Source organism: Mauremys mutica, chromosome 2, assembly GCF_020497125.1.
Source record: "Mauremys mutica isolate MM-2020 ecotype Southern chromosome 2, ASM2049712v1, whole genome shotgun sequence".
NCBI classification, from domain to species: Eukaryota; Metazoa; Chordata; order Testudines; family Geoemydidae; genus Mauremys; species Mauremys mutica.
The window spans coordinates 41278907-41294255 of record NC_059073.1 but is presented as its reverse complement, the minus strand read 5'-3'; the positions used below and the strand labels follow the sequence as shown (position 1 = coordinate 41294255).

General features: G+C 39.1%; 1 protein-coding gene across 1 annotated transcript in view; it reads left to right on the top strand.

The window, feature by feature from the left end:
- Positions 1 to 15349, top strand: part of VPS13B (vacuolar protein sorting 13 homolog B) — a 902514-nt gene that overhangs the window by 751730 nt on the left and 135435 nt on the right. The window contains exon 36 of the mRNA XM_045002958.1: positions 5112 to 5519. Coding sequence (XP_044858893.1) covers positions 5112 to 5519 — 408 coding nt within the window. The remainder of the gene's footprint in view (positions 1 to 5111; positions 5520 to 15349) is intronic.

Sequence of the window (15349 nt, the reverse complement as noted above, 5' to 3'; positions counted from 1 at the left end):
CTCTGGGATCTGAATTCCCTCTCTGATTTCATTATTGCAACGTGATTCTTTGCCTTTCACCGTTAAGTCATCTCCTGGTGTGATGGGAGCATATATTAAGTGTAATTTATTTATGTTTGTCTAATTTCCTTTTAACTCAATAGTCATTTCATCATTCTGTTTCCTAGTAGCTGTTCAGAAAGTTGTGAAGGGTAATTAGAAACTAATAACTGACAGACCTGGATTTACTTGGTAATCTAAAGATATGTGGCAAGGGAATGGAGAGAAAAGTACAGCAAACAGGAAAGCAGATTAATTAAGTGCACTTTTCACTGGAAGAAAATATTTTTCCATGAGATCCTCTAATACAGTTTATTCGTATGTAGTTATGTAATTTGGAATAGTCCACTTTACCCCAGTTTGTTAAGAATCCCTTTATTGTTTATTTGCAATGGAAGAGCCTCAAACCACGATGGGGTGAGAATTGCCTATCCTGTTTTGAAACTGATTCTGTGCTTCAGGGCGGAGAATTTGCCCTTCAGGAGAGAGCTAAGGTAACTGTAAGCCACCTTTGCTCCCTCCTGATTCTAGTGTAACTTAGATAGCTTTGAAGGACTGTCTACATTACTGCAGCCTATGTGTCTGCCTGCCTGTGGACAGCAGCACTGCCCTTAATGTCTTCTGCGCTACGTGCTGTGGCCCGACGCTCTTCCCACCCATGTGCCATGGCTTGTGAAGGTGTCCTCAAAGGACAGTCTGCAGCTGTCTTCCTTAGTTCTTAAGTATCAGAGGGGTAGCCGTGTTAGTCTGGTTCTGTAGAAGCAGCAAAGAATCTTGTGGCACCTTATAGACTAACGGACGTTCTGCAGCATGAGCTTTCGTGGGCGAATACCCACTTCTTCGGATGCAAGCAGTGGCTTAGTTCTTGTATCTGGGGAATTCTCTCCCACCTCTATGCATGTTTTTAGTGCCCCTTTATGATGCAATGGCCTTTTTTACCTGGCGTGAAGGGGCCAAGTAAGGGGTTGAAAATTTCACCCATTATTATCTTTATCTGCTGCTGTAAGATGCCACCAATCTCCACTGATATATATTCTGTCCATCACTTAAACAAGTTTTTCTCAGAGTGAATGTTAATGTTCCTTTCACAGTGTTAAGGAGAAAGTATAAAACAGGGCAAACAATAAAATCATGTAGATTGCTCAGTTTTATTTTTATTTTTTATGTTTTACTTAAAATGCCAAAGAATCTTGTTGCATAATCTTTTTCATTATGAGATTGTTAAAATATTTGCAATAAATGCTCCAATGTTTTATTTTCTTCAATTATGCTCTTGGCTGACCCACCAATTTCTGTTAGGCCTGATTCACTGTATAATAATAACCTAATATAAAACTTTGTCATGTTATCAGGCATGACAACATTTTTTGCTGTGTGACACATGCTGTTTCAGTGTGGAAAACAGGGAAGCCATCCACTTACCCTGGCTTGCATTGCTCCTGTGTTTTAGTGCTAACTTTTTTTTTTTATTGCTTTTTGGATGAATTCAGGGTTTATGAAAGCAAGTGACTAATAGCACTAATTAAATACAGACATAATGAGACAGGTGCTGTGCAAGTTTCCTTACTCAGCTCTGCAAGTGCACCTCAGTCCAATCTCTCTGACTAATCTATCCCTATATCTTTCTCTGTCTGAGAGATCCCAAGAGAGTACTACTGGGCAATTACTCATCTCTCCTTTAAGGCTCTCTCATGCAGAATGCTCTAGGATTTTATCTTGTCACCTCTCCTGTTGAACCTGTATATTAGGATTCATTTATTCTTGCTGTTTGCAGAAGTAGAATATACTGCTACAGGAAAACATCAGTAGTCAAATATGCTCTTGAAAAATAAGGTGTCTCTCCTCCAGTTTAGTTTCTCACATGCTTAACTGTGAAGCAACACCAACAAATATTTTGAATCTGGTCCATAAGTGCAACTTCTTGATGAATAAAGATGATCTAACAGGGTATGATTTTCCAAAATATCTAGGTGAGTTAGGAACTCAAATCCCAGTGGGACTTGGAAACTTAGGCACTTTTGAAAATTTACTAATAGATTTTTTTACTTTTTTAAAAAAAAGAACGAGGAGTACTTGTGGCACCTTAGAGACTAACAAATTTATTTGGGCATAAGCTTTCATGGGCTAAAACCCACTTCATCAGATGCATGTTGTGGAAAATACGGTAGGAAGCTATATATACACAGAGAACATGAAAAAATGGGTGTTGCAATACCAACTCTAACGAGAGTAATCAATTAAGGTGGGCTATTATCAGCAGGAGAAAAAAAACTTTTGTAGTGATAATCAGGATGGCCCATTTCAAATAGTTGACAAGAAGGTGTGAGTAACGGTAGGGGAAGAATTAGCATGGGGAAATAGTTTTTACTTTGTGTAATGACCCATCCACTCCCAGTCGTTATTCAAGCCTAATTTAATGGTGTCCAGTTTGCGAATTAATTCCAGTTCTGCAGTTTCTCATTGGAGTCTGTTTTTGAAGTTTTTTTGTTGGAGAATTGCGACTTCTAGGTCTGTAATTGAGTGACCAGGGAGGTTGAGGCATTCTCTGACTGATTTTTGAATGTTATAATTCTTGACGTCTGATTTGTGTCCATTTATTCTTTTGCATAGAGACTGTCCGGTTTGGCCAGTGTACATGGCAGAGGGGCATTGCTGGCACATGATGGCATATATCACATTGGTAGATGTGCAAGTGAACGAGCCTCTGATGGTGTGGCTGATGTGATTAGGTCCTATGCTGGTGTTCCTTGAATAGATATGCGGACAGAGTTGACAACAGGCTTTGTTGGAAGGACACCAGCAACCACACACCACACAACAAAAACACTATCCCAGGAACCAATCCTTGCAACAAAACCCATAAGCATTTACTTAAGCCTGTTGAAATAAATGGTAAACTTAAGTGTGTGCTTACTTGATTTTCTGAATTGTGGTGTAAGGACCTAATCTTGCTGCCCTTTATTCTTGAGGTAAAAAGTTTCATATTGCCTGAGAAGCAGAAGAGCTGAGTTCATTTGGCTAAACCACAAATCTCAAATGATTTTGTCTTAAAAGAACAAGCTGGTCATTTCAAACTTGAAACTTGGCCCAACTTTGATTTAAAGGTTTATCAACCTATGTGAACCTTTCAACAAACTGTCTGCAACATGAACTTGTAACAAAACCTAAAATCAGGCAGTTTTGTATTTTGTTGTGAACATTTCAGACAGCTGAGTTGCATGAGTGAAAGTGATCACGTTGTGCTCTGTAACTGAAAAGAACTGTCCAGAGAAAAAAAGAACCTTTTTTCCTTAAAAGGGCAACTACAATTTTTCATTCTTCATTACTGAATGAAAGCTGAACTGCAAGGCAAAAATGTACTCACAGCAATTGTATGCAGTGGCTGTTTGTCTGTCTGACTGGACGAAAAGGGGCTCCCTCTGCAATTGGTACAAAAGGGGAGGAAGGGGGGAAATTACCTAGATGGGTAGGGAGGAACAGGAAATAGTTGGACCAGGTATGTGTGTGGAGACACTGCCCTTCCAGATGACCTTGGGGACTGGGGTATTTATACCCCAGGCAGTTGCGGAGAAGGCCTCTGTCACTGTGATCAGGCTGGCAAAACCCACCCTCCCGCAGACTGATTAAGAATAGAACCGGGTTGCCTCATGATCTGCTGTGGGCATTATGCTAGTTGCCTTTTTACTTGGGGGCTGGGAAGGAATTTTTCCCTTACTGCCAGATGCCCAAGTTGGGGTGGATTTTTTCGCCTTCCCCACAGCAGGTCTGGGACATGGTGGAGTGGGGCAGAGGGGGTCGGTTATGATGTCACAATGTAATAACTAAAAAAATTGGCAGATGCTCAGTGCAGATATATGGAAGGGATATAGTTATCAGAAAAAAATGGATTGGAAGGGGATTTAGAGGAAAGTATCTCTTAAAGGAGGTGGGGAAGTGGGTTCAGGGCTCCTAAAGTCTGGTACAGTGGGGAGCCATCTCTCTCCTTTTTTCTAGCCCCCCTTAATCCTTATATGAGAGGAGGGCAGCAGGGTCCCAGCAATGGGCTACGTGGAACCAGGTTGGGTTGGGGGAGGGCTGAAAGTAAGGGGAAACAATTAAGGAAATATTGATGGCCTGCACTGTATGATTTGTTGTTGGGTATTCCCATATATTTTAAGTGGGTAAAGTTCTGTTTTAATTAAACCACATCCATTGCCCCGTCTTTCTTATAGTGTGGCCAGGACAATAAAAACTGAGATAAACCTGGATTCCTTTGCTGAAAGCACCAACTCACTGGCTCTGAGAAGTGTTCAGCAGCATAAAAATAAGATTTAACTAACCAAAAAATTCTGCTGCCCATCTACATAATCGTCTTGGTACTTCGCGGGAATATAACATCACAACTATTGGAAATGTCATTGCAACCCATGAAATTCATTTTATTGTGATTTCTCAAAATAATGCATTGTAAGATATTTTAATTAAACCAGGAAATATCAATATAATTTCACAGGAAGTACCAAGATTTCACAGAGGGGGGAAATATTTATAAAAGGTTACATTATTTCTGCCCTGAATGTTTCCCCAAGTAGAGATTAAGCATAACTAATTTTTTAGGTTTGCTTTACAGTTCATATTTAAGTACAAAATACATTTAAAACAGTATGATATAACCACTGATAGAAAACCAAAAAAGTATACACATTATCCATCAATTTAAGTGTGATGAAAATTTCCACTGTCAGCTTTTGAGTTTATATACAGTACCACTAGTACTTGACAAAAACTCAAGGGAATGAGGAATATATATTTTCAGTCTGATGCACACAGATTTATGTATTTACCATCCTACACACTAGAGTTTGTCTTTCTTTTCATAAGGCTGTGATGATCCCTGAACAGAAACAAGAAAATAAGATTGTGTTAGCTTTCTTCCATTCAAACAGTTATCAGTGTTTTAGTAATTTTATTCAAATGTCAAAATCAGCCAGAGAAATAATATTTTCCCTCCATACTTCAAATGAATGGTAATTATTTTTTCCATTAAATGAGTAATTGATAATGTTTTTGTCTCTCTCAAATCTTTTCTGCAGCTGACATAAATGTGGCTATATCAAAGCCTTTGAAAGCAAACCTGAGCTTTGTCAAACTTGATCAAATAAATCATTTCCTGAAGAAAATCATAAGGACGAATGACTATGAGACTAGCAAGGAGGCTGCTGCTTCAGCTGATAGCATTCCAATCAAAGATGACATATCAGCACCCAAATGTTCCAGTAGAAAGGATTCTTCACCTGCAGTAAGTGCTAATGGAGAGCAAATGGCTTCAGTCCAAGAAAACTTGTGGAGAGTTGTTTCCTGTTTTCAAAAGATTTCCATTCATACTGCTCAAATGGTTGTTTCTATGGAAACCATGCCACACCCGAATAAACCTTTCCTGTTAGCATCTTTATCAACCCTCAGTGGAAGTCTGAATGTCAAAGCTGGACATAAAACTACAGGTAAGAGCTTTTAACAATGAAAGTTGCTACTTATTTGTATAAGTATCATTATGTTACACATTTTACAGCTTGGTAAAGTGAGATATAAAGATATGTGTTTGTTGCTCCAGGTAACACAGTGGTTAGCAGCAGAACCAATTACTTTAATTCTCTGCTCTGAGGTAGGAGTTGGGGTTTGATGTGGAGCTCAGTAAACTGGTTGCAGTTTCCTGATTCAGGACTGCCTGACCTGGAACAAGTTATGGCTACACAGGGGCATCCCTAATTTATGCTGCTAGCATAAGGTTCCCTATGATAGTAGAGGATTCCCTATGATAGTAGAGCTCCACTCTGCCCATCTCCCTCCGCTCTTTGTTCTGTCCTCCCCACCTCTCCCCCAGTCCCTTTAGCCCAGGGGGTGGGGAAGGCTGACACAGGAGGTAGCAGTGCTGTCTCCACCAGCTTTCTGCTGGCAGAGTGTGCTCCTGGAATTCTCCATTAGCTTTCTCCTGTCACTTTAAGTCACTTTGCACAGCTTACATAGAACAAAGTGGGTTTAGTGGATTGGAGAATCTAGCCCTAAGAATCCTGATTTCCAGTCTTTTACTGTAACCAGTAGACCACCAAAAAAAAGTCAACCTTCCTCCCCCAACCCACTCAAACTCTGTAAATTTTAGAACTACAATTTTATACAGTAGTTCACCAGTATTAGAGAAGCCAAGCCTGCCCTCTCCTGTATTCTTTTTCGTATTGTGTGGTAATTAGAACTGGGGACTGGAATTCAGGATTACTGAGTACTATTTCTGGCTTTGCCTTGGACTCACTGTGTGTCCTTGAACCAATAAGCTAACCTGTCTCTGCCTCTGTTTCTCCATTAGTAAATGTAGGGAATAGTTTCAGTACTTCCTGTACCTGTCAGGGATGTTATATGGTTTAATGGTATTTGTAAAATGTTTGAGGGCCTGGAATAAATTGCAAAGTACTGTAACTATTGCTACTGTTTTATTATTAATTTGTCATAATTCTGGGTTGAATTCTGACTACATGGATACTGTAAGAAATGCTGCTAATGTGCTATGCATACAAGAGAGACAAATTAGAACTTCCCCACAGTAGATACTAGAGACTTGATATTTAAAGGTATTTAGATACCTAAAAGATGCAGATAGACATGTGGTGGGATTTTCAAAAGTGCCTAGGCACCTAACTCCCAGTGAAATCAATAAAATCAATGGGAATTAGGCACCGAGACACACTCAGGCAGAAAAGTCACTGCTGTGAGACTTAAGGCACGTCTACACTACCGCTTATGTTGATACAGCTTATGTTGCTCAAAGGTGTGAAAAAGCCACCCCACTGAGCGACGCAAATCCCAGAAGGACTCGAAGAGGTGGAGTAATTATGCTGATGGGTGAGCTCTCTTCCATTGGCATAGAGCAGGGGTCGGCAACCTTTGGCACGCGGGTCGCCAGGATAAGCACCCTGGTGGGCCAGGCCAGTTTGTTTACCAGCTGCATCGGCAGGTTTGGCGGATTGCGGCTCCCACTGGCCGCGATTTGCTGCTGCAGGCCAATGGGGGTGGCGCGAAGCCATGGCCAGCACATCCCTCGGCCCGCACTGCTTCCCGCCGCCCCCATTGGCCTGGAGCGGCAAATCGCGGCCCGTGGTGCCGCGATCCGCCAAACCTGCCGACGTGGCAGGTAAATAAATCAGCCCGGCCCGCCACAGTGCTTACTCTGGCGAGCCGTGTGCCAGAGGTTGCCGACCCCTGGCATAGAGTGTCTGCATCAGACGCACTACAGCAGCATAGTTACTCCGATGTAGCACTTCTTGTATAGACTGGCCCAAAAATGTGAGGAATTTCACACCGTAAGTAGAATTAGCAGTACGCCAAACATAAATAGATTCCCCTTTAGGTTTAAGGATTTTTGCACCACTTTATAAACTGTATTGGTTAGTCTCTTAGTAAAACTAATAAGATGGTGCATTTACATGATCTGGAAGATAGCCAGGCCTAGCCAGCTGGCAGTGTAGCTTAAGAGCTAAAGAAAATGGTTTGTAGCTGAGAAGTATGAGTTCTAGGCCAAACTAGGTGATTTATTTCTTTTTCATCAGAAATATTCCTGCTCAGGCCAATAAACTTCAGTGCTTTTTTATTGTTTTAAAAGTTGAAAATGAAAAATTCAAGGTTCATAGAACATGAAAGGCTATGAAAGTGCTAGAGGCTGAAATTCTTGATTTATCCACAAATATATTGCAGTACAGACAGGAACAGTGAATGCATTCCCACGCTTTTCCAATCGTATCTCAATCCTCGTATGGAAAGAGCAGCAGTTGAGTAGAGTAAAGGGCATTTTTAATATCCTTTACATAGTTTTAGCCTTCTCTGTGTGTTCTAATCCTCTTTCTTTCCATCACTTCCCTTCTGTCGTACTCATACTTTATCCCTCCGATGGTACATTATGGTGTCCACATAAGCTTCTATATATCAAAGCCAAGCCTGTTCTGTCACTGTACTTTAAAGCAATTTGGCAAACTCAGCAGTGTATATCACTTCCCCCTGAGTTTTCATCCTCCCAGAAGGACTTACCTTGACTTGCACATTAAACCTCAGAAACATTCTGCTACAAAGTTGTATTTCTTAATCTTTCAGGCAGTGCCAGGAGACAGATTATGCTTGGTTTTTTTGAATGCGGTAAACTACACTCAAGTCTCTAGTGTGTTTTTATTCTGGCAAGCACTTTTAAATAAAGCGATAGCAGTGCCGAATCTAATCAAAATGAAAGCTAATCATTTAATATGAATAATTTCCCTAACTAGACAATAAAGTAAGATCAACAGACTCTCTTCACATTTCTCCTATTAAAATTAGTGTATCTTTCTGTTTTATAAGAAGAAAAACACATCACGTACACACGAGCTTTTGATTTCCAACACAGCAATGTGGGAAATTGTTTTTAAGTTCCAATAACTGAAAAACACATTTCCAAAGAACTGCATTCAAAACTACCTTATTTAATACATTTAAAGGTAACTTTAGGAAATAAGATAAAACATTGTGATGGGGCTTGAATTATATTTTTGTCTCAAAGATCTTCACAAGACACAAGAATACTGCAGTTACTAGCAAGAATTGTTTTATTAAGTGTAAAAAATATCATGCAAGTTAGCTAAATCGAAAAATGCAGTAGCTGTGTCAATCAGATTTTTGAGAGCTAGGGCTATTTAAAATATGTCAGTTCAGAATTTTCTTTTTAAAAAGTTTTATAGATTTACCTTTTTAGTTGAACAGGGTTAATGTCACATATTTTATAGTATGAAACTAATACGCAAATACTTTACTGTGTCTTTGATTTTATAGTCATATAAGTATTGTGACCATCTGTAGCAGCTGCATTTTACGAATTATTTACTGAACCAAACTGAGCACAGTGACAAAAGTAGTCATCTCAGATGTACTGTTAAAACAGAGAAAGAAAAAGGAGCATTGCTTGCCTTTTATACAGTATGGCCATCTGTTGTACAGATGTTATTATATAGAATGACTTCAGATTCAATAATTGTAGAAAATTTTCATTAAAACCTCAACAATTTGCACTTGTTTACTTGAATCTGCATAACTCCCCAGTGAGACAACACAACACACTTGGGGTTTCTTTGGTTCTCACTAGCTTTCTCTTTGATCCTTTTTGATGAGCTGACTTTAATAAACATAGTTTAAAAAACTGTTCAAAAAACATCATGGAAAAAACTACAAAGGAACAATTATTTCAGTAGAAACTACTCTAATCCCTTACTTACGCAAGCTATTTTTAGTGAAAAATGTTTTTTTACACATTTTATGTGACAGTGTTTTATAAACAGTGTAAATGGCCCCATTTCCAGATGAGTTTTAATGTAAGAGATGAAGTTGGTTTGTAATGCTCGAGGACTCATATGTGCTAAGAATTATTTAGAAAAACACACACGGGAATGTGTTGTCGGCTTGTTTCCTCCCTTATGGAGGGAGGGAGGGAACAAAAGCTTATGACCTCGTATAATGACTGAAGTTGTTTTTATTTTGTTTTGTTTTAAATTAACAAAGAAGCTTGCCACATGTAATTTGTGAAAAATTATTTTCCCCCCCCCAGACATTTAAAGTTAGTACCACTTTAACCATGCAAACTCAAAACCTTCTAATTTTTTTTTCATCCTGTTATTTAAGAAGAAAATTGAAAAATACAATGGCTAATCAGTTGATTTTTTTTTCACTTTTTGATGGGATAAATTGCAATAGTGATTGTACACATCACAACTGTGGATATTTTAGACCTACCAGTAATTACAAAACCTCCATTCCACTTAGCCCGTTGCAATATTATACAACCCCAAACCCCATTAGTGTTTCATGGGACTTCATTTTTTTGGACACTCTTCAGGTTCTAATACAACAGTGACTTTTAATCACGATTCCAATTTCTGCTAGAATACTTATACACTGTAGTTATGGCAAAGTCCTGAGTGGTTTTAGTAATATAATATTATTATAGAATGTGATGTACTGTATTGCAGAAAACTCTATGACTAAGGTTATCATTAACAGTAGTTTAATAAAGACAACAGTTATAACTTTGTGACATATTCAAGGACAGTAGTTTAAATGTGAAGGTAAATGAATAATTTAATTGTAACCAATGTATGTAGTTTAAAGACAGAAGTTAACATTTTGATCCAATTTTAGCTGGGTAAATTTGGAGCCACATCTTGAAATAGTGAATGCTGTGAGTTTGCTCAGGTAACTTGCAGGTACTTTATTTGTATTGTTGACCAGGAAGCCCAAGTTCACAAGCAATCTGAGGAATTACAATGGGCCTGATCCTGTGAGGTTCTGGCCATCTCTTACATGGTGTCTTGCACCCTTCATGTCTCACTGTAGTCAGTAGCTCTTCACGGTGCTCAGCACCTCACACAAGGCACAGAGCTCATTGTTGTGTAGTGCCTTATGTCATTAAAACTTGGATAACTCACAGAGATTCACCAATAAATTCTAGCAAGCAGGGTGCAAATATCTCCCACATGTGCCCCATTAGCTAATTTAGATTGATTTTGAAATTGGAGCCACCCACCTGGGTAAGATGTAGAAGAGAGATTGGGAACCATACTATCTCCAGAGTGAAAAAGAAGAAAGCTGTAGACTCCCTCAGGACCAGTTTCCTGTTCCAGGAGGGCACAAGAGAGAAGACTCTCTGCTTGATACCTGCGAAGTTAGGATCTCATACCATGAAAAATCTAATGAATTGTTTTCTTGGTAAAAGAGTAACAGTTTAAATAATTTTCACTGCCCTTCCTCTATTATGCAGATATAATTATCTTAGCATGCAAAGAGGAGACAAAAGACCCCATTCAATTTCTCATGTGAAAATTGCATGTATTTCTACTAGTCACAAATTAAAAATGTAATGGATTTAAGATCTTTTTTATAAATATAAAAAATAAAATGTGGATATTAATTGGTATAAACCAGATACAAAACTTTTCATTTCACAGTTAACTGGCCCTCTTGAGAAAACTTTGCTAAGGCGTTGTCATAGCCTTTGGATGCTGCAGATATGCAAGTTAGCCTAAGGGGAAATAAAACATTAAATTAGATATGACTACCTAAAATAATATGCAGCAGTAACAAGCCATTTACAACACCCAGAAGACATTTGTTACTTTTAGAAAGAAATATAAACTCTTTCCAAATTTGAACAATAGGAAATGAATTCTTTGTCAGTAAAAGCCAGAGGACAAACTAAATATTTAAATGGCCACTGAGGATTGAAGTGGAAGTGCAGCTTGTAGACAGCTATACAAATCACTAACAAACCTTAATGAATATTGGGTGTGGGCATCAGGGTCCTGTCAGTTTTGACACTATGTCCCAAGTAGCTTAAACCCAACACTCAAGAAAAGGTGGAGACCTCAGCAGGTCTCTAACATCTGGGATTTTATTTGTCATTATGGCATACCCTGCAAGCGCAAAAGAAAGAGTAAAAGGGGATTATCCTGACAATGAAATGAGTTACTGAATCTTGTGATAATGAAAAGCAGAAGAATTCTAATTCCTTTCTATAGTCCCTGAGGTGGAGGTGCGTTTATCGTTCTGCAGAAGTAAAAGGAGGGAAGAACAGATGGCCTAAAATCCATGAAACAAGACACCACCTAATCCCAGGACTGAGTACCACTATTAATCCTGGTCAGATTCCCTACTGTTACTTTATAACAGGGTTCTGAGTTGCTACTGATGAACTGGCATGTCTGTTTTTTTTTAAAATTGCAAACTAACTGAAGGTTGCTGATTTAAGAAAGAAAATGTGTTCTAAATGTGTGGGACCACTAATTAACATAGCTAAACCTCCAAAGAATGGATAACTTCCAAATGGAACCGAATCAAACTATTTTATGTTCGTTCAGAACAAATAGCATTGTTTTCTCAATCTCTGTTACTACCTTCATAATGAAAGCAATCGCATATACTTAATATATGAGATGGGGATTTCATTTCTGGGTTTGTGGTTTGGGAATGTTTTGTTTTATATTTTGTTGTATAGCTGCATATGCTATGTATAACAATAGTGGAAGCTCTGTTATTCTCATACTACAGCTTTTCATGGTGTGTCCACAGAAGACTTGCATTAACCAGAAAATGTATAATAGCTGAAGGGTTGTGCTTTGATTTTTTTTTTGAACATTCTGTATTTTTCTGTATAATGGCTACACTACAAACATGTTTTTATCTAATACATGGATCATTTGTTTCAGTAGAGCAGCTGGGACCTAGGTGAATCAAGCATATAGTGGGGAGTCAGGAGACCTAAACTCTAATCCCAACTCTCCCTTGGGCTAATTATTTAAGCCTACATTTTCAGAGCTGCCCACTAGTTTTGGCTACCTCCATTGTTGAGTGCCCAATTTAAGATGCCCACAGCCTGATTTTCAGTAGTTCTGAATACCCGCAACTATTTCTGAAATCAATGGGAGCAGCAGTTCCAAGCACCTCTGAAAATCAACCCCTGAGAGAATGTCTACACCAGAGCTGGAGATGTAATTTACAGCTCAGGTAGACCTACCCATGCTAGCTTTTAATGAAGCTGTCATGTTAAATAGCTGCAGCAGGGCAAGCAGTGGGATGGGCTAGCTGCTCCAAGTATGTACCTAAGGTTTCAAATGGAATTGTACTCAAGGCAGCTAGCCTGTCCTGCCACCCGTGCAGCCGTGTGTACACTGGTATTTTTAGCATGCTTGCTCAATGACAGCTGATGTGGGCGTGTCTACCCAAGCTAGAAATTACACCTCCCACTCCAGTGTTGAGCCCTTTTGGAGCCTGGAGGAACAAGCACCCCAGTTGGGGTAACAGATTTGGGGGGCTACCTCTGATCTCCTCCAGGCTTCAGAGCCTGAGCTCCAGCCTGAGCTGCAACTCAAGGCAGCTAGCCTGTCCTGTCCCCCATGTAGGGGGAGGGATAGCTCAGTGGTTTGAGTATTGGCCTGCTAAACCCAGGGTTGTGAGTTCAATCCTTGAGGGGGCCAGTTAGGGATCAGGGGCAAAAATCAGTACTTGGTCCTGCTAGTGAAGGCAGGGGGCTGGACTCCATGATCTTTCAAGGTCCCTTTCAGTTCTAGGAGATTGGTATATCTCCAATTATTATTAAATTAACTTCAAAGCACTGTCTACACAGCTATTTTTAGAGTGCTAACCTGAGTCTGTCAACCCGGGCTGGGATGCTTGCTCTTGCAGGCTCCAAAATGCTGTGTAGACATACCCTAAGTGTCTCAAGTTGAGCACCCAGAAATGGAGGCACCCAGATGTTAGTGGATGCTTTTAAAAGTGTGAGCTCAATTACCTCATCTGTAACATGGAGATAAGAATGTTTAGCCACCTTTCTAAAAAGCTTTGACTTCTAAAGATGAAAAGTGCCATTATATGAAAGCTTACATATTATTATTACCTTCATGGTATTACCAGCTCATTGTCAGTCACAGTTAGGGTGACCAGATGTCCCAATTTTATAGGGACAGTCCCGATATTTGGCGCTTTTTCTTATATAGGCACCTATTACCTCCCACCCCCTGTCCCGATTTCTCACATTTGCTGTCTGGTCACCCTAGTCACAGTGGATGAAATCCATTGAAGTGATGAGAGTTTTGCCATTGATTTCACGGGGGCCAGGATTTCACTCAATATCCATAACAACATGAATGAATACAAGCACTACTTTTTTGTATTATTCTACTACATATTTTTCTCTATTAGAATTAATTTTTCTGTAGTTAGTGTAACATAGTAGCATAATGATTTACAAATAAACTGTAAATCATTCTATACATATGACAATAATTGACCAAAAATGAAAGAGATTCTCTCTAGACCTAAATTGATGCTGTAACCAGGCACCACAAATTCAGAAATTATCAGATCAACAATCGACGTGTGATTTCCATGCTATTTAGCATTCAGTAGTGTTAGGAATGTTATGTACCTGCCTAGCCTTTCTTTAAGGGAGATGAGCTCATTTTAGATAGATAACCATCTCTGACTTTTCTTCTGATTCATCACTGACCTGAACTTCATTTGAACCTTGTTCGACACAAAACAAGCAGGATTCCTGGCCCAAGCTATAAAATATAATTAAGCCCTTTTGAAATGATGTGTAAAAGAACATTGGTCTACCCCCACTATAACCACTACCACCACCACAACCAATAAAGTTAAATCAAGCACTGCCTGTAATGGATTAAAATAATAAATGTTCCTGGATTTTAGTGTTTGAAGTACTTGAAGAAAACAGGCTCCCAACAGCCAGGGCTGCTGAATGCAGGGGGACATTTATTAATGACGAGTTCAAGGATTTGGCCTGTTTAAGATCATTACTTTCTGTTTACCAAGTGTTACACGTCTCATGTTTTTACAGAGCCCACGTGTGTCCCTATGCAATGCTGAAAAGCTCTCTTTCAGTAAAGAATTGTTAATCAGTAATGTGCAAATATTGTTCTCCTGGGGAGAAGGAACCATCATATGATTCTGTTCCATACTAATGGGAAATCCAGAGCAGTCCGTAGATTGTTAACTTAATCTCGCCTGGAAAATTGTCCCTAATTAAATGTCTCACCATTTTCTAGTTGCTGTGGTTAGTCACTATTCAATCTGGTGACTTTTACATTAACTGGAGTTTTTCCCCAATAGTTATTTGGTCCAGAACTACTACCCCATTTTCTTTGCAGCTGTTTGTTACAGAATGACAATAGAGAATACAACAAAACTGCTTGACCCATTTATGATATGACATATCTGAAGTTTAACAAAGGAGGAGAAAGAAATGTACTATTCATTCTAGACATAACCAATATGCATATTAAAAAATACCTTCCAATTTCTCTGGCAAATGCAAAACAGATTCTGAAGATAGACATGATGAATACTAGCAACTAGATTTCACTGCTTATCATCACCTTTATAACATATCAAAATATGGGTATGAAAGTAGTTAGAAAATGCTTAGTAAATAATTCTTCTTTGGGGGGGTCAACTTTGTTGGTATAAATAAGAAATGACATACAGAAGCCTGACAAATAACTTTATACCAACAATTCCATCTGCGTCACCTAAAAAAAGAAATAAAATCCCCACCTCCTCAAAGAGTGAGAAATATTTCCTCCTTCAGTTAAATTAATATAGAAAAGTGTATGGTAATTAATCTTCTAAGGGCCAGATCGTCCTGAGTGTCTACAGGAGAGGAAGCTTTCTTCACAAAACTGCTACTCCCCTCCTGCTTTGAATAGGGAGCAGTTAGGAGCTTTTTCCACCCCCAAAGCATTGGCACACCAAGTGC